The 19,408-nt window shown below is 50.7% G+C and overlaps 1 protein-coding gene across 1 annotated transcript in view; it reads left to right on the forward strand.

Moving 5' to 3' along the window:
- Window positions 1–395: 395 nt before the first annotated feature.
- Window positions 396–19,408, forward strand: part of RTN4R (reticulon 4 receptor) — a 73,433-nt gene continuing 54,420 nt past the window's right edge. Inside the window, exon 1 of the mRNA XM_026040201.1 lies at window positions 396–504. Coding sequence (XP_025895986.1) covers window positions 483–504 — 22 coding nt within the window. The 5' untranslated portion in view covers window positions 396–482. The remainder of the gene's footprint in view (window positions 505–19,408) is intronic.

A 19,408-nucleotide genomic window follows, 5' to 3' on the forward strand; every position in this document is an offset into this window, starting at 1 on the left:
TCAAACCACATGATCCCATAAAACATTCATCGCCTCTCTCCGTCCCCGCGCCCTGCTCGCTCCTGCCCGGGATACGGTGCAGGAGGCTCCGCGCTCGCTGCCCGCCGCCGGCTCTGCCTCCTGCGGGATCCGCCGCAGCCCCGGCCCGGCCCGGCCCGGCCCGGCCCCGGCCCCGTGCGTGCGGCGGGCGGGAGGGAGGACGCAGGGAGGAGGCAGGCGGGCGGGCAGGCAGGCAGGGAGGGGGAGCCTCGCCTGGATGCTGACTCCAGCTCGGGGGCTGCTCATTCCCCCGATGAGCGAGGGCACCGGCACAAGGAGAGCCCCTTCCCCGTGCGCCGCCGCCGCTCCGGGCTCCGGCTGAAGTTTTTTTTTTTTTTTTTTTCTTCTTCTTTTTTACACGAGGATCTGCCCCACTTTTGCAAGGATTTGTACCGCCGCCGCTCGACTTTGCGCCTCCAGACGTGCCTTCCCCGACCCCTAAGATGAAGAGGGCGACAGCCGAAGGTAGGCGCGTCTCCCTCCCCGGGGCTGCCCCTCGGCCCCGGGGGCGGCGGGGCAGGGCGCRGCGGGGACATCCCCAACTTCGCAGGGAACAGGGAACTTCCCCCCCTCGCTCCAACTTTCTTCCGTGGAGTCGGCGGAGCGGCCGCGTCCCGCCCGCCCCGGCCGCACTGGGGGCAGCGGGACCCCCGGCGCCCGCCGCCTCCCGGTGGCACCGGGCAAAGCGAAGGGGCTGGCGGGGGATCCGCGGAGGGGCAGCGGGGAGTGAGTGCGGATTTGCACAAGGAGCGGGCACGCGAGGCTGGAAGCGGGGATAGGGACGGGGCAGGGGGGCGGACCGGGCTGTGCCCCGGCTCGGGGCTGCCGCTGCTCGGCCCCAGCCCCCGCAGCAGGGCTGGGAGCTGCAGGGAAGGCGGAGGGGTTGAGACCTCGCAGTCCCATCCCCTTGGGGGGCCGCTCCGCCTCCCCMCCACCCCTCCACTCCTTTACGCCTCTCGCCCCGGTTCGGCCTTGGGGTGACCGGGCTCCCCCCGAAGTTGGGGCAGGGAAAGTGTTAAAGAGGATGGGCCGCCGGTGGCAGCGGCGTCCTGTGGCTCTCAAGACTGCCTCCCAGAGGGGCACAAATCTTCCTGATAAAGGTAGCCACGCTGCTCTGAAGCAGCCGCCTTGCAGCGCCGGCGAGGAGAGAGGGGAGCAGGGAAGCCGGGGCGGGAGCTGGCGGGGGACGGGAGCAGCCTCGGTCCCTGCCGCCCGATCCCGCCTCACGGGGCAGGGGAGGGAGAGGGGCCCCACYGAGGCGGGCAGCGGGGCCGGGAAACCGGCGGGGCCGCGGGGAATGGATGGGGATTTAGGAGTGGAATTTAGGTGCGGGATTTAGACAGGGCGCCGAGCGGTGCTTCCTTCCCCCGGGGCCCCCYGCTCGGTCTCAGCTCGGTGTCAGTGCAGCCGGGGGTGCTCTGCACACTGTGCAGCTGGGGACACAGCTTGCAGCAGGACGGCCTTCCMGGCACCCAGCGTGGCATCGCCACCCCACAGGGCTGAACCATCTCCTCTTGCWGCACCTAGCCCTGCTCCATCTGCTCGTCTGGCAGCCCTTGCTTCCCTGCTCCCTGCAGCCGGGAGCTGCTGCCGCTGTTTCAGGTGTGCGGCTGCTTGGAGCATTTGCAGGCGCTCAGGGTGAAACCTGGAATAAAGACCTACATTTGGAAGACGATGTTCTCACACTGCAGGCTCTGACCACTTGGAGAATCATGTGCCACCCAGGTTTATTATTGGAAACCCTGCCCACGGGTTGCAATTTTTAGCCCACTGTTGAAGCTCCTCAGCTGCCCAGGCTGCTGGTCAAGAGAGTGTTTAGCGTGCAGTATATGGTGTCTCTTTGCATGCCATATCTGGCTTGCATCTTCTTTCCATCAGTGACACAAATACAGCCATTCTTTTTGTTTGGCTGCTTTATTTTATTTATTTATTTATTTWTTGAGGTCACTTTGGCTGATACACTTGTGATGCTCCAAGCACTGCACTTTGGAGATTTTGAAATGTTTTTAATTTTGAAGCAGGCCGGGTTTTCCATGTTTGTAAAGCCTCTTGGGAACAGGTTGCAGGGGTGCCTTCTGCGCTCCCTTGGTGGGGGTAYTGCTATTTCAGCATTCATTCGTTTCTTGCTGTAGCGCGCCTGGTGCAGGGGTACCCGCCGGTTCGAATCTCATGCCTGTTTGTGTGCTGGGTTCCTGGCACCGCGTTTGTGCTGCCCCAGGGGCAATGTGTGCACAGGGATGCTGCGGGGTGGCTGCTCGCTGTGCCGGGTGTGCAGGGCATGGGTGGGGTGCAGGAGCCCAGAGCAGCCTTGCTGCAGCACAGCGCTCTGCACCGTGACATTGCCCAGGCTCCCGGCGTAACAAGAAAAAATACGGATGATAATGAAATATAAAAATCTGTGTTACAGTGACTTTATTTTTAGAACAAAGCTTTGACGATTTGACTTTCTTTTTCCCCTTGCATTTTATGAGTTGCTCCTGTGAGATGATGCTGGGTAGCCTGGATTCCTGGTAGGTGTGGCTGTAAAATCCACATGAATCTTGAGAGATTAGGCTCAAATGAATGGTCATCYTTACAGAGTCTGGGCTGCATTTCCTCCTTTGGCTGACATGCAAGTGTCTTGTAAGCCAGAAATAGCCAGCTGGGCAGTTAGATGGTCAAAGCTTTTACCTGGTGTTCTCTGCACTTGTTATTTTATTAACACAATTTATTTTTATTTGAAAAAAAGGCTTTCTGTGCATTGTCTGCTTATTGTTTGATAGCATTTCTCAGTAAAGTAAAACCCTCTAATATGAAAATCTTCACCAGACTTGGAGACTACACGTTCACTGATGTGGACACGTCTCTTTCTGCTCCTTTTAGAGAAGAAACCAGCTATTAATGTATTATTTTATATCTCCATTATATATACTGTTCATTTTATAGGAAGGGACCTCATCATTTCCTAGGCTTTGGGCCCCAGCCTCCKCTAGACAGCATCTATCTCAGTCCTCTATTCTTTGGGACCGTAGCAGGCTCTGCCTAGTGAAGTTATTTAAGGAGAAATATCAGGGCAAAAAGGCCCGGATGCAGTTGTGTTTTTCTGCACCCCTGCTGTCTGCAATGGTTTCCCTGCTGAGAGCACTAGGGAAAGCCCATCTGGAAGGTGTGTTTGTTAGTAGGGGTGCAGCGGAGCTTGCACTGCCCCTTGGGCTGTGCTGCCCCGGGAGCAGCGTTGCAGCAGTGCTGCAAGGGGAACGAGGCTGCACGCTGCTGCATCCACGCCAATCCCCTCTGTGCTGCCTTCGGATGCTCTGGGTTTTGTTGGAATAACCCCTCCCTGCCAGCCCCCTGCCACCCCGTGCGGGGGCCTGTGTTCATGAACGGGAGGGTTCCCACCACTCCCGCTCCTATAACCCCATGAGACACCAGCAACAGGGACCTCGTGCCTGTTTAATCCTCTTGACGCCACGGCTGACTCTGGCCATTAAGCTTTCCAAAGGAATAAGCAAAACCTGCAAATCCGGACAGTGTCCCTGTGATTTCTCCACCTTGGCTCCTTCGGAAGCAGCAGGGAGTGTGCGGAATGGAGGCAGGGGAGGGAAGGGCGCTCTGGAGCAGAGGCTTCCAGGGGCTCCACTCGGCACCCGTGGGCCCTCGGGTGCAGTGTGTGCGGGGGGTTGCAGGGAGCCGCTGCCTGCCCTGGAAAGCGCTTTGTCTTCCTTCCCTTTCCATCCTCCTGCCTATAAGGGGTCGGAGCACCCCATCTCCCACTGGGAAGCACCGGAGAGCAACTTGCACGCAGCTAGCCCTGGGAAGGGCACCCTGTGAGCGCGGCCGAGCTCCTTGATGCTTTGGGCCCTGCTGGGTCCCACTCGCGGGGAGGAAGAGGCAGCCGAGCCGGAGCCTCAGCACAAAGCAGGGCCCGAGCGGATCCGAGGGGCTGAGCGCTGATCTCCACTCTGAGCCTGCACCCGGCTGCTGCTCGGCTCACTCCGGCCCCTCTCCGCTGCCAGGGGCATCCCAGGCGCAGGCCCGCTGCTGGATTTGCATGGCACATCCCGCTGAAGGCAGAACCGAAGGGAGAAGAAAGGAGTCCGTCTGATTAGGTGTGCATTCTCTTCCCCTTGGATTTGCAATGCTTTCTGCTGCTGTCACCTTCATTAAGACATACCTCTGAGTGCCAAATGCCTCTTTTGATGTTCCTAAAGGGTTTTATTTATCCGGGAGGCTTGCATGGAGCAGAGGAGGGGTAACCTGTGCTGCTCCAAAGAGGTTGTACTACTGGGCTTGGTAGGGATGGGAATTGCTCCCTCCTGTACACGTGGGAAGTTTTCTATTGTGTCCTCCTGAATCCAACTGGATCTGTCTAGGATCTGTCAGAAATGGGGCTCTGGGCCTTCCCCAGCACAGAAACACACTGGTGTGAAGGGAGTAAAGAGGCTTGGAAAAGTGTAGCCTCTCCTCTATTTTTATGCTTATGGTTGCAACTCCCGGATGTTTCCAGAGCACAGAGAAGAAGAAAGATGCATTTATTCTGAGAAAAACCATAATCGGTATAAAGAAACACAGGTTGACTCCTTCTGTGATTTCACAGAGGTGACAAGAGAGTCCGTATAGACCTTGTAAAGTATTCAGACTCACCTGAGCCTGCACTGTTGTCTTGTTATGGTCGTAGAGACAAGCAGCAGTCTGTGTTTGTGGGGTTAGTTGCTCGTTATGTCATTTAAGAGTTGTTCAGTGATGATAAATAGGCTTATAGCAGAGTCACATCAAAGTGACACAGGTATTTTCCATGGTGTGTGTGCAGCATGCAAGCAAAGACCCTACCTAGATCCAACACAGGACACATGAGCACGTTGTGTGCACAGGGGCTGCCCATATTTAGTTTGTTTTTAGAGAGCTCCCAGAAGTTGGAGCTTCTGGAGTCTGTTCTTGGTCCAAACTCTGACTTTTCTCTGCATCCTTGGCCAGATCAGTGAACCCTGTGATTTAGTTTCACCTTTTCTGACTCTAAGAGTGCGTGAATGATGCAGAGTTTTCTCCCAAGGGTCTCAGAACCCCATGTTTAAAGGTCAGTCCTGAGGAAAAGTGTGCAAGCCCATGCAATTGCAGCTGACTTCTTGAGCAGTGTCACACTGTCAGGCAGCAAGACCAATGACAGTCTCTTTAGGGACACTCCTGCATCAGCGGCTGTTTTTCCTCCTTGCTTTGGCCTGTCTTCCTCAGGTCTTTGCATTGCAGCTCGGAGGTGAGCAGTAGCACCAGCAGATTTCACTGKGTTCACTGTCTCTCTCAAGTCTCTGCTCCTGAAATCAGGGCGTTAGAAGAGCACTTGAGTTTTATTTTTTAGCCTTGATGGTTGTTAAGAAAACCAGGATTATTCTGCATGCGAAAGTAGGCGAGGGCAAGCAAGACAAGGAAGCAGGAAAGTGTCCAAATACTGAGATTTTTAGTACAATTTTTTGATGGCTGACCTGTATAGAGTCAGAACYGGTGAGTGACATCAAATCAGGTTTGCTGTGGCTTTGTCTAACCAAGCTTAGGAAATCTCCAGTGATGAAAACTTGCTGGTCTTTTCCTGTGCTGGAAACGACGAACAAGTTTTCTTTCTGTCCGAAGTGAGCTTCAAAAACTGCAGCCCTTGGCCATGGCTCCTTGCTGTGTCACCTGGCTCACAAAGCAGCACTCAGCTCCGTCACCKTTACAGTGCTCTTTTGAGTAATTGTGATCTGCTATTGTCTTGCCCCTTCACCTCCTTTTGGCCATTCTAGCTTTCTCCAACTGTCCTTGTAGGACCTGTGCTCCAGACCACTGACCATCCTTGCAACCCTTGAGCAGACCTCTGTGTTTTCCCCGCATTTATTTTGGAACAAGGGCCCCACGGCTTGGACATGGTGCTCCAGGCACAGCCTTTTTTAAGCCTTGTTTCCTTGGTGCGCTGATGTATTCTTTAGCAGTGTGGTGTAAACTATTGAAGAAATTATTGAGGATTCCTGTTCTGCACTTGGTTTCTCCAAACCAAGGTGCTCCACCTTCCTGAATGATCAGTTCCACATACTGCTGCCCAGCTTCCAGCTAACAGAAAAATAGCCATTGACTATCTTCTGAAGTCTATCATGAAGGCTATCTTCTTGCTTCCTTGCTTCCCACATCAGCATGATTAGCTGATCAAGCTCCCTTTGCCAAATGATACTTGTGTAGACTCAGGAAAAACAAACAAACAAACAAAAAAAACCCAAACACACACACAAAAAAGAAAAGCAACAAAAATATTGTTTGTGTTGGGCATTTTTAGCATTCTGTCCAAAAGAAGGTCTCCACATGAAGGCCTGGAGAGCCTTCCCTGTCAGCTGTGTCATGGTCCCCCATCCACAGCTGTGGTTTCCCATGCAGCTGAAAAAAGCAGCAGAGAAAGCAGCAGAGAGCCCACCACCCCAGAAGGGGATTTGCAGGATGGAGAGGAGCCCCCAGCCCATAGCAGCCTTGCTCGGCTCTCCGGAATTTGGCTCTTTCCTTCAGATGGCTCTTTGAAACTCAATTGCCTTTTTTTTTTTTTTTTAAAGCAATTTTGCTTTCTCCTTTCTCTTTGTGTTGCACCTTCAGTGGGTGCAATACAAAAGAACGTTTGCATTTAAATACGATCTTTTGTTTGCTTCCCTGAGCGCACTGCATAATTGCAGTCCCTTGCATGGACTTAGATGAATTGATCAGTTATTAGTGATAATTATGATTTACATAATGGTCAAGGAAGGGGGGAGCCTTGTACAACAGAAGTCATGTTCTARTATCACCGTTCAGATTTGCTGGCTGGTGTATCAGATCGCCTCCTGTGTGCTGCTCACCGGGGAAGCTAGATAACTTTTATTTTTTTGTTAAAAACAAATCTTTTGTGAGAACCATCTGGTTGCTGAATGTTTCTCCTGAAGCTGTGCAGTTTGCTGGGAGTTCATTTGCGTTCTTTAGCCACTAAAGAGAAAGTAAAAGTGACTGATTAGTCTAAGACTGGGACCATTCACATCAAAGTGACAGATTTTGCGAGCTGGATTTGGGAAAGTGTTTAAAACTGGCGTGTTTTCATTAAATTTTGAAGACTGTGGGCAGAACGCTGCTCTCGGCACTCCAGCATGGCTCTCGACTCCATGCTCGGTGCCGTTATGTCAGAGTGAATTATGCAGCCGTTAAAATGTGCGTGTGCTTGTTTGATGACTTTAAATATTGATTTTAATTGTGCATCTTTGTTAAGGCTGTGAGTGGTGGCGGGGGCCGCATCGCGTGCACCGCGCACAGGGCACCGCAACGTGTGCAGGGACAAGAGGTGAGCTCAGCTGGCCTCCTAAGTAGAAAAGAGGAGAGGAAAAAATCGTTTGGCTCTAAATTGAGTTTTTCTGCCTTCCAAGCCCATGAGAGGGTGGTGGTAGGGGTAGTTTCAGGGAAGTGCTCTTGGCTGTCGTGCAATTTGAGATTTTAGAAGCCTTTTGTCAGGCTTGGGTCTAGCTGTGAGAGCTCCATACCTGTCCAAAGGCGGCTTTAAAAATAACAGCAGCAGGTTACCTGGTTTGTTAGCACTGTCTGGATGTTTGCAGGGGAAAACGGTTCCCTGAAAGCTGCCCCAGGGACCTCTAGACCTTGCGCGTCTCCACAAGCTCGGTGGAGTTTTACAAGGTGGTGCACAGCCGCAAAGCTGGTGCTTGGGGAGCAAAGCCCGAGAGCGAAGAGCAAAGCCAAGTGGACATGTCCAGCACGGATCTTGCAGCGCCTGCTGTGTCCTGTGGCCGTGCAAACACAGCTAGCATTGGCTTTACACTAGAGGGCTGTCTGTGCCTTTCCCTGCAGAGCTGAGGCAGCGGTCTCTGCGCTACGAGCGCTCCTGTCGGCCGCAGCATCCCAGCAACCTGACAGCAGCCGGTTTTGCTGCTGCTACAGGAGCATTTCCTTTCAAACGGGGTGGAATTTTTACCCCTTATTGTTCTCTGGAGCAATGTTAGCTCAGGGTCACACTCTGGATTTTGGAGAGCGTAGCATCCCTGTGCTTGTGGGGAGCTGCGATGCTGATGCTAAAGAAAGGAAGACCTAAAGAARAGGAGATCCCGGTCCTGCCGAGAGACAGCTAGCTGCGGGGAAGCATATGGCACAGAAGTAAGACAGAACATGGCTTAAAAAGGACAGAAGAGAGCAAAAAGGCATGTGGTGAGGGGAGATGTCTGCATTTGGCAACAGCCTTGGCCTTTCTCTTTCTGATCAAGCACAAAGAGGAATGTCCTCTTCTCTTATCCCCCCTTTATCAAGCAGGTGCTCAACTTGGATTTTGGWTGCTTTCACTTGTACAGCCCCAGGGAAAACTCAGAGCCTGGGAATTCTTCTTTTCTTCTCCAGGCCCCCTCTTCCTCCTCTTGCCTCCCAGGCTCCAGCTTAAATGTGCTCGGGCCAGCAGAGTTTTTTGGGATGCTCACATGCCTGGAAAGCAGGAAGAACTTTGCGAGCTGCCCATGGAACCTATAAGCAGTATTGGGTAACCACTCACTGGTCGTTTTGGTGCTCCAGAATTGATCTGGGCAGCATGCAAATCTTGCCCCTGCAGTGAGGAGATGGATTGCAGCTGTGGCACAGCTGGATCTTCTGTTCTGCCCTGATGGTCCCGCTGGAGAGTGCCCCGTTGAGCTGTGATTCTCTGCGTGCCGGCCAGGCTGTTTGCAGCACTGGGGCTGTCCTGCTCTGTCCTGGCTACTGGCCAAGCCTGTAGGTCACGCTAGCCTGTGCCCTTGGTGTGCGTGATGGTTTTGCATGGTCTCCTGTGCTGCTTTGCAGTTATATCGCTGTGCATTCAGCAGTGCCAGCCTGGGGACTGGAGAGGTTTTCAGGGGTACAGTCTGCATCTCTAGACTTGCGTTCCATATCAATATCAATCCATATCAATATCAATCCATATCAATATCAATACCAATCAATATCCATATCCCTATCAAGTGGCACGGCTTCTTTTGATTCTGAAAGAGGTGTTAATTGAGAGCAGTTGGGTCTCCTAACTTTCAGTAACCAGGTGTCCACCCCGAAGAGCAGGGATGGAAGTGGGAAGGACTCTGTGAGGTGGCAGAGAGGAGCAGGAGCTGCCAGGCGTGTTGGGGATGCAGTATCGGGTGTGTTGGAGCTCATGGATGCGTTCATCTTCTGTAGACACCGAGGCACAGGTGTCGGTTCCTTGTCAGGAGCTGATTTATCCAACACAGCAACTCTTCTCCCTCCCTCTTTTCTCAATTTGCAGCTAATGTCTTCTGAAGGGGGTGGAAGGAGGAATTAATTATGGTAAATGACAGTAACTCACAGTCCTGCGCGCTACCAGAAACCACGCGCGTAGCAATGGGCTGCGGTCCTGTGCCATGAGGAGGCTGGAGATGGAGGTGGCCTCTTAAACCCTGCTCTCCACCCATCACTGCGCGAGGCAGGGCACCTTCCTCAGCCATTCAGCATGTGCAGCTGCAAGCAGCTGCTGCCAGATGTGCAACAGAAAGTGGGGAGGCCACCCGTATGCATCGCAAAGAGGAGGCTGGAAAACTCCACCTCGTGTTCCCTTCATGTTCCACTGCCCCGTGGAGGCCAACAACTGGTGTATCCCTCACTTGGCTGGCCGTTTCCATCCATAGAGTGGGTGTTGGACCCTCGGGGTGAGGTGGTGTTAAGGGAGAAGGGGGGGATCCTTCCAAGCAAGCTTGTTTGTACATTACAGGGGCATCAGTTTTTGCAGGGTTTGGCGYTTTGTCTTTAAATCTCCATTTCTGGCATCCTGTAATTGAGAGTTCAGCTGGGGCTTTGAGGCAGAGCCTGCCCGTGGCCCCTCTGGCTCTCACAGAAGACTGGAAGAGGCAACATCTTTGCACTCAGTGTTAACCCTAAGGTGAACAAACCATCTCTTCTTGTCCGTGCAATGGGAAATGTTTCTGAAATTACCTGCTTTCTGCTGCTGGGGTGCTGTACTCCGGCTGAGATGCTGTGCTTGGAAACCAGCTACCCGAGCAACACCTCGAAGGCAGAAGGCACCGCTCCCGTCTTTTGAGGACCTCAGGCCCCTGGTGACATCCGCTCATGTGTGGAATGGAGGCTCTGGGAAGAAGATCTGCTCAGGCCGGGTTGCTGCCAGCTCGGAAGGAATGTGTCTGCCCTGGCTCCGCTTTCCCAGCTTGACGAGTAGAGTTGCATGTGAATAATAGGGCCTTTTTCCTCCTGGATTGGAAGGAAGCACCAAGGGAGCAGCACAGCCARAGAGAGACACTTAGGCGAACGGCAGAATAAATGAATCTGAGCTGCCTCCTGGGAAGCAGCCCAGAAGAGACCGACTTTACTTGGCCATGTCTTTCCAGTGGGAAATGCTCTTCTTTCACTATATTTATTTTTGGCTTTCCTCGTGTTTTACTAGGCTTACAATTAATCCTAAGCTGCCGGGTGGCCAGCTGGGCTGCGGGGACAAAGCAGTTTGCTGGGTTATTTCCTGTGGATCTGTTAAAAGACCTTGGCTTACAAGATGAGCCAAAATGCCACAAAGAACCTGGGAATGCTTCGTTTGGGTGCACCTGGGGAGTGCACTTGCGTTGGAAAAGAGGTACCTGTGGCTCTGCTTGTGTGGGGAAGTGGGTGAAGAAGGTTTTTACTCTCACATGAGATGGGTGGATGGATGGATGGATGGATGGATGGATGGATGGATGGATGGATGGATGGATGATGGATGGAGAATTCATGCTCCCTTTAGGTAGAGGGTGCAGGGTGTTGCTGGGGGTGTGAGCTGGTGGCAGTGCATGCTGCATGAATATCATAGCTGGATTGCTGCTCACCTAGATGCACTGGGTATAAATTTATTGCCTGCTCCTTGTCATTTTTGCAGCAATATCAGAAATGGTGTTTTAGGATAGCACTGTGACAGCAAGGCTGTGTGACCAGCAGGCAAGAAGAGGAGTGTGTTGGGGCTCCCCTGCAATACACACTCTCTGGTTTCTGCACTGAGAGGGGACCCTAGCCCTCTGGCGCATCCCACACCTGCYATTTGCATGTGTTTCACAGCACAACGGCCTGCGTGGGCCAGTCACAGTGGTGCTCTCTGTGTTGTGCACTCATTTCCCTGCCTGCATCCCATCTTGCCTTCTTTGTGCAGCTGATGTGAACCATTGGGAAGGGTTTGGGCTGGGTTTCTGAGCTTCCCTCCCTAAAACGAATGCTTTCCCACACGTCACTTGAATCTGATTCTTTTTCTGTGGACCTTAGTGACCTTTTTTCCTGCTCATAAAGCAAGGGATAGATCCAAAGCACTGATATCACTGATAATAAAATTCCTAAAGACATCAGCCACAAGCATGGGGTTTGTTCCACTCCTTGTGTACCAGGAGGAGATAGGTGCAGATGAGCTTTAAGGCTCCTGTGCTCTGCTGCAATGCAAGTGATCTATGTGGAGCACAGGGCCGCTTGGCCAGGGTGCTACATCTAGCTCTGCTGGGGACCTGCTGTCACACAAATCCTTCAGCACTGGATGTGAAGAGACCAAGGGGCAGCAGCTCCCACTGTTTATGCTCAGAGCACTCAGCCACTCCTGAAGAATCCACATCAGCACATTGCTGTCCTTCCGTCTGGAAAGGGTGGTGACAGGAACCGTGTCTGCCCTGGTGACAGGAACCGTGTCTGCCCTGCCCCACCTGTCCCCAGGTCCTGAGGGGTCTTCAGAAGAGACCACGTGCAGGTTGAAAATCCCCAGGGGAGGAAACAGGACAAAATGAGAGCCTGAAATGCAGGAGACACCAGGTTTTGTTGCTCTGAGTCTGAGGAAYGCAGAGCTGGACTTCTAAAAAGAAAAAAATCAGAAAAACAAACAAAAAAAAAATCAAAAAGAGTTTTCCTTGCATGCGAGGCTAGAGCAGAACAGACATTTACTGCTTTCTGTAAAACTGAGGAATCCTGTGAATTAAAGGACTGATCCTGACACTTAGCACCAGCAGAAGTGGAAAGCGATAATTGGAGACAGGGCTAGAATGGCACAGGAATCATCTCAGGGTCATGGAAGCTAAATGACACTGTAGGGAAAATTGCATCTCATTGTGAATATCAAAACCAGCGCAGAAGGAAAGGCGATGAATGGGATTTGCAAGGACACCCCAACAGCTCATCTGAAAAAGCAGTGCCCAACCTGTGAYGCAGGCTGGGATCACCCTTCCAGAGCAGATCACCTGGTCCTTGGCTCTGCTTCCCTAATTCCCCCAAAGCATTTGGGCTTGGGAAGGAGGTGGTGAAGGGCAAGATAACTGAGACAACTGTGTTGACAGGGCAGAGCCCTATGTGGCCTGCCAGAAGACGGTTTTTGAGCTGATGAGGGAAGAAGATCAGCACTGACAGAAGGATATCAGTGCTCCTTGGCTTCAAATGTTGGACTCTGGAGGAACCTTGTGCATGCCTTGGTGCTGGTGATAAAAAATGAATGAGGAGGAAATGAAAGGCCATTAGGTAGATCAGTGATACATTCTCCCTTGGAGAATAATGGTTCCTTCCTGTCACCTTCTCTTAGGAAAAAAAATAAAAAAGAAAAAAAAAAGACCAAAATTACTGAGTATATGAAGAGAGTTCAGCATGAAGAGACATCAAAGGGGCTGGAGCTATTTGATGTCAAAGGGAGCTGGAAAAGCAAAGCCAATACACAGGAGAAAGCATGGTGATGAGTGGCATGGAGAGAGCAGCTGGAATGCGCTTTCTGTGGCAACACGTTGAAAGCCATAGGAGGAGGCTGTTTTCTCTAACAGCAGGGTCCTTCGGAGCTCCTTCCTGCAAGGTCCTGCCGCAAGTCCCCTGGAAATCCATAAAGGGCTGGATATTTGTATTTTTAGAATATCCAGCAGGGCCAGCCCCCAGGTTTTCAGCTTCTGGCAGGGATGGAGGAGCTGCGGGGCCAGTGAGCTGGTGCGGCTGCATGGTCCTGCTCTGGGGGTGCCCCTGCCCACGCTTCAGGCAACATCCTTTATTTCTCTGCCAATGTGCTCTACAGAGGTTGATCCTTGTGCTTTAGCACCRTGCGGCTGAGCCTGATCCCTCTCCCGTGGAGAACCCTCCCTGCCTGCCACTTTGCTCCTGCTTAGCTGGAGCTCACTGTTCCCCRTTGGGTGATTCCGTCATGGTTTGTTCATTTAAATTTGTAACAGCTCTTCTGCACCTATTATAAAGAGTATTTAATGTGCAGCGTTTTGCTGAGCCTGTAGTCTCTGGAGCTTTTTGTGGATACTGTTTGTGGCCTCCTGGGCGCATCATTGGAGAGAGGCACATGTCCCAGGCACATAACTCGATGAAGGTGTCACACTGGTGGCTACAGAAATGCTCCYGTAATTTCTTCCTTGGACATCCAAATCTTGACTCTTCCTGGGGTGAAGTAATTCTGCCTTTTCCTCAGTGGGCTAAGGTGATCTGCAGTTGCATGGCCCAAACTTCATCCTTTTGTTGTCCTTTGCTTCATTTTTGCCCCCTCAGAACTAGAGATCACTTGGGATAAGTGGGTCCAGAAGGATCCCTGAGCCCTGCTGGACACCGGGTATTTTTGCATTTGCCTGTATTTCTTGTGCAGAAGGTTGRTAGTAGTTTATCTATCTCAAACGACTGTGACTCTTCTGAGAAGCACCAGGAAATATGCAAATTTAACCTTTACTATTACTGTGCTGCATTTTTTTTTTTCCTTGGGAAATGTCACACAGGGCATCAAGCTGGGATTGCCTGGTCTCCGGAGAAGAATGGGCGTTGGTGTTGCGACATATGCCCCATCCCTGGTGAAGTGTTATTGCAGCCTGCAGTSTGAGGATCTGAATCCTCTGGGGGTCTTCATGTGTTCCTGAGAGAAGGTTCTCCATGCTCCAGAGGGGCTGAAAGCCACGTGCTCTGCCTTGTTTTCATCAGAAGACSTGCTGATGTCCTTCACCACAGTTTTGATGTGTTTCTGTGACTTGAGGTAGCTTTCAAGGGACGTAAGGAGTATTTGTTCCCCCGTTCTTTGATACTGACACATCTCACAGCTGTAACTGCTGTTTGCTGGAGTTAGCATGAATGCAGGGGTTCAGTGGCACGGAGCCTTTGCGGAGTCTGATCCAGCAAAGCAGGATGATGCTTCCTGTGCAGCAGAGGAAGAGCTGAAGGGAATTACAGGTGTCAAAGCTAGTAGTGACTGATAGGACTCACTGCTTGGTGGGCCTCAGTTGGGCCAAAGGCTAAAATGAAGGCCTGAGTTTACAAGGACACCTGGGAGGTGTCTACTGAGCAAAATGAGGGCTTGATTACAGTGCAGGATGATTATGTGGAGAAGATGGATTTCGGCATGGGTGACTTACCAAAAACAATACCAATATCCCTTGGGGGCTCAGCTCTAGCTGCTGCCCCATCCGCRCTGTAGCCTCTTCTCTCCTGACACATCTCTTACTGTTATGTGCTCTTGCCAATAGAGATATACCTAATTGTGTATACCCTTAGGTATATAGAGATAGATATTTGGAGAGTGTGTATACACTTAGGTATATAGAGATATACCTTAGGTATGTAGAGATATACCTGTGTGTGTTGTGTTCCCAGTTGTGTGAGCTGTGCCAGCTRCAGAGATCAATGGCTTCACGTGTGGCTTTGAGTAAGCGCAGCACCCTTGAGGAGCACTGTGAGTAGATGTGGTTGTGCAGCACAGCTTCAGATTATCACCCGCAGCTTTTGGCAGAGCTGTTACATACAGCTCATGGTACAGATTTGTCTTTGTCTAGGGCAAATTCTTCAAGGTTGGYGGCATGGGAACCTTGGAAGAGCAAGGCAAGGTGTGCAACTGGGCTCCCCTCCAGGACCCTCCCATAACAGCCAGACTGGGCAGCCTGGGCTAGCGAGACCCTGAAATAATAGAGCAGAGTGCAGCCTATCTTCATGAGCCTCCCTAAAAATAGCAGGACAGGACGTCCATGTGATGGGTTTCAATAGGAAAATAGATTCATTTCCCAGCTCCCAGAGGGCTTTTTGGAAACAGCAGAGAGTAAATAACGGCTTGGAAAGTGATGACAAATACCTTGGAGGTGCCCTTCCAAGGAGCCGTAAATGTTTGAAATTACGCTCACATCTTCAGTGATTCTGAAAAGGGGAGCGTGAGGCCCTTAGGATCTCCAGGTCCAGTATTCTCTATTTGCTTGGGTGCCAATTACGAGAATGTCAAAGCTCTGCGATGTATCCTGCAGCTCCCTGTAAATGCAGATAAGAGCCATTACAAATCCATCACAAGATGCATTAAAATCTCCTTAATTAATAAACAATAGACCCAGCAATCTCTGGGAGAACAGCTGAGCTCACTGGAGGGGGACGCAGAACAGGGATGGAAACCAAGACACAGAGCAATGGGACCAAGCAGAGGGGTTTGTCACTTTGGGACACTCAACCCGCATTCCCTGGGAATGAGCTGCTGCTAGACCCTTGGTTTTACCAGATGTTTTTTCCTGTGGCCACTTGGGAACCAAAAAGGCCTAACAGCCCTTGCATAGCAAGTGCTGGTGGAAGGATGAGGGCAGTGCAAGGACTCATTTCCCTCTCCTGTGCAGCTCGAGAGAGTGTGGCTAGTAGAAGAGTGCTTTGGATATTCACCCAAGGGCCAATGGTTCAAAATCCTGTGGCAGAACAGGGCTCTGCAACAGGTTTAGCCAGAGGAGTTAGTCTTTGCCAAGGCCAGGCAGTTCTTGATAAATGGTGACTGAAAAAAAATGCAGAATTGTCTAAACAAAGTAGAATAACTTCACCTGGAGAGGGGATTGGAGAGTTGTCAAGTCACACCAATGGTTTCCTTGAAGTATACACTTCAGTCTTACCATAATCATGTTTTTTGATGGAAACCGTCTCTTGTAAAGGAAGTCCTTGCTCATCTGAGGAGAAAGGATGCTGAGGTTTCAGTTACAGATGTAGTTAATACACAGGTGCAAGAAGGAGCTGATTTCTCCTTGGGAACTCAAGTCTGAGCTGAGGTAGATGAGGTAATGGCTCTTATTGAACAGAAAAAGTGCAAGAAAATCCTATGAGTTCATCTTAAGAGGAAGGTAGACCTTGAGAACATGGGTTTTATAATCCACTTGATGCCTGGGAGATGGCAAATTCCATAGGGTTTCTGGGTGAGATGAGCGAGTTTTGTATCCCCAAATCCTCTTGCAATGGCTCAATGAGTAATATTGCCCTATGTGAGAATATACCATTTTAATTCATATTAGTATGAAGGCTCTTTSAAGAGAGGTATGAATGGTCAAACCAAAGCAAGTCTTCTCCTCTGCCTCTGCTTTCCCTGTTGCTCTTCTACCAAACAGCCTGTATTTCACCTTTTGGTCTCTACTGTATGTGAATAGTATCTAAGAGGAATATAACATGACTATCGGTAAATGTGAGGCCAGCGAAAGGAAATACTTCATGTTTTGGTACTAATGGGGCAGTTTCCCCAGGGCCAGGAAGGCAGTTGTGTCCCTTGCTTTGTGATGTTTGAGTATCCATGACAGGGTTTTCTTTACTTGGCTGATCCTGATGTGTGACATTTGGGCCAGTCACAAAGCAAGCCAAAGCGCCTTTCATTCCCACCATGGAACTCGCAATTTGTGTCAGCTGAGGACTGATGAGGCAAGGTGTGTGACATTTGTTTAGGTGCTGTGCTCACAAGCTGGCATGGCTGACGGAGAACTCTCCCCACAAAGATGCAAAATCTACATATATCTCAAATGGCATCATAAAGCCCTGACAGGCTCCAGACAGGTGGTTTCTATAACAGACTCTATTCTTCACCTGCCCTGGGGCAGAAATACCCAGAATGACATCAGAATGATCACTCTCCTACTGGCTGTGCTAACATCGAAGATCTTCAGTGTCCAGTCATGGCACCAGCAGCCTCTCCTGACCAGTTGCTCTCTTGGATGAGCAATAGAAGTGGCTCTGTTGCTGTTCTGGTAGTGCTCTCTTGCCTTCTGTTGCTGCAGTGCTGTGCAGGCAAGCTCCAGGCAGCCCTGAGCTTGTCACTTTGGGACAAAAGGTTGGATCTGGCCTGAGCATCAATGTGCTTTATGCTGGCAACTTTCACCCACCTGACACATCATAGCAGCAAATCTTCCCCAATATTCCCAGGAAATTGGTAAACATGGTGCTTGCTCTCCCTCCCTCACTTCTGTTTTCTTGAGGGAAAACATACATCTTCACAAACCTGGAAAGGACATCAGTAGCAGAGGCAACACCTACTTTAGATGCCCAAACTGCTCTAAACCCCTTTTCCCTTTTTCTCTTTCTCACATAGAGGTGCCACCACTTGAAATGTGTGCACAAGCTTGACCCAGGTGACCAGATAAGAGGTCTACCCAGAAGGTGTATGGCCCTCAGTGTGCACGCAGCATTATGTTAACTTTGCCACCAGGACAACCATTACAAGCCTATTTCTCAGAAGTGCATCCAGGGTCAGAAGCAGGAGACACCAGGGCAGAAGGAGTGTCTGTCCCTTTTCCTGTCTTCCTCCTGCCACGTTGCTTTGCTCTGGAGATAGTTTGTTCCTCCATGAATAGTACATGATCCTACATGAGTATGTAATGCATGCAGGTGCCCTGTTGTCTGAAGAGAGATGAGAATGCTTAGTTTAAAAAAAAAAAAAAAAAAAAAAAAAAGAAAGAAAAAGAAAATAATGGTTAAACTTATTGGAACTGCTCAGATCACATCCATAGGAATCCTTACTGACATCTCACAGAAGCACAGAATGGTTGAGGTTGGAAGGGACCTCTAGAGATCCTCTAGTCCAACCCCGCTGCTTCAGCTGGAACACCTAGAGCATGTGGCACTCCAGGTGGGTTTGGAAGTTCTCTGGAAAAGGAGACTCCACAACCTGTCTGGGCAGCCTGTTCCAGGGCTCTGTCACCCTCACAGTAAAGAAGTCCTTCCTTACTTCCTTGGAGATGGAACTTGCTGTGTTTTAATTTATACCCATTACCGCTTGCCATGTCACTGGCTACCACCGAGAAGAGCTGGTCCCATCTTCTTTACATTCTCCCCTCGCATATTTGTTCATGTTGTTCAGATCCCCTCAGTCTTCTCTTCTCCAGGCTAAACAGACCCAGTTCACTCAGTCTTTCCTCATATGATAGATGCTCCAGTCCCTTCATCATCTTTGTTACTCTCTGCTAGCACCTCTCGAGAAGCTCCGCGTCCCTCTTGTACTGGGGAGTCCAAAACTGCACCCAATGCTCCAGATGCAGCCTCACCAGAGCTGAGCAGAGGGGCAGGATCACCTCCCTTGACCTGATGGCAACATCYCCTGATGCAGCCAGGATCSCATTGGCCTTCTTGGCCAYGAGGGCACTGCTCACTCATGGTTAACTTGGTGTCAACCAGGACTCCCAGGTCCCTCTCTGCGGAGCTGCTCTCCAGCAGGTCCACCCCTAATCTGTACTGGTGCCTGGGGTTATTCCTGCCCAGGCGCAGGATCCTGCACTTGTCCTTGTTGAACCTCATGAGGTTCCTCTCTGCCCAACTCTCCAGCCTGTCCAGGTCCCTCTGGATGGCAGCACAGCCCTCCGGAGTGTCGGCCACTTCACTCAGCTTGGTGTCATCTGCAAACTTGCTCAGGGTGCATTCCRTGCCCTCGTCCAAGTCATTGATGARCAGGTTGAACAGCACTGGGCCGAGTACTGACCCCTCGGGGACACCACTGGCTACAAGCTTGGCCCCGTTTATCACCACCTTATCATGACCTATCTCCTTTGCATCTCCAGAGAACAGAGGTTTTAGGGGTGACTAAGCCCTAAAGATATTGTAGCTGTGCAGTTCTTGCAGACACTGTGTCCCATTCTGCAGGTATGGATACGTTTCTGACTCACCTGCTCCTCCYCGAGTGTGCAGCACAGGACTGACAGTTTTCCCATATTTGATGCTATATTGTGCTTGAAAATATCCAGAGCTGGAAGACATTTTGGCTGATAGCTCCACCTATAGAAGAACTGCCCATTCTCAGTGGTATAGGCATTTCTTCCAAATTCACTCAGGAGCTCGCATATGAGCTGCTCGTGCGCATGTCTAACGGYGGCTGTAACAGAAAGTGACAGAGATCTCAAATGGCACTGCCTGTTTTACCGTTTCAGGAAGAAGTGTATCTTATTATAATCGCCTTGCTTATTTGGAAGAAGAAGAAGAAGAAAAAAAACACACTGTAGTTACTAGAAATTCAATRTAGGAATTACTAGTTACTATCCTCTGTAGGCTAATTTTGAGGGTAGCAAAAGAATGAGGAATTTAATGCACACTATAATGAATGTCAATCTTGTCTCTTAATGAATAGGAATCACAGTTTGCTGCACATTGTAGGGAAATGAAAAGCATCCAAAGTCCTTTTTTATTTCTTCTTTTTTTTTTTTTT

Source organism: Nothoprocta perdicaria, unplaced genomic scaffold (assembly GCF_003342845.1).
Source record: "Nothoprocta perdicaria isolate Ctin4 unplaced genomic scaffold, notPer1 scaffold_250, whole genome shotgun sequence".
NCBI lineage: Eukaryota > Metazoa > Chordata > Aves > Tinamiformes > Tinamidae > Nothoprocta > Nothoprocta perdicaria.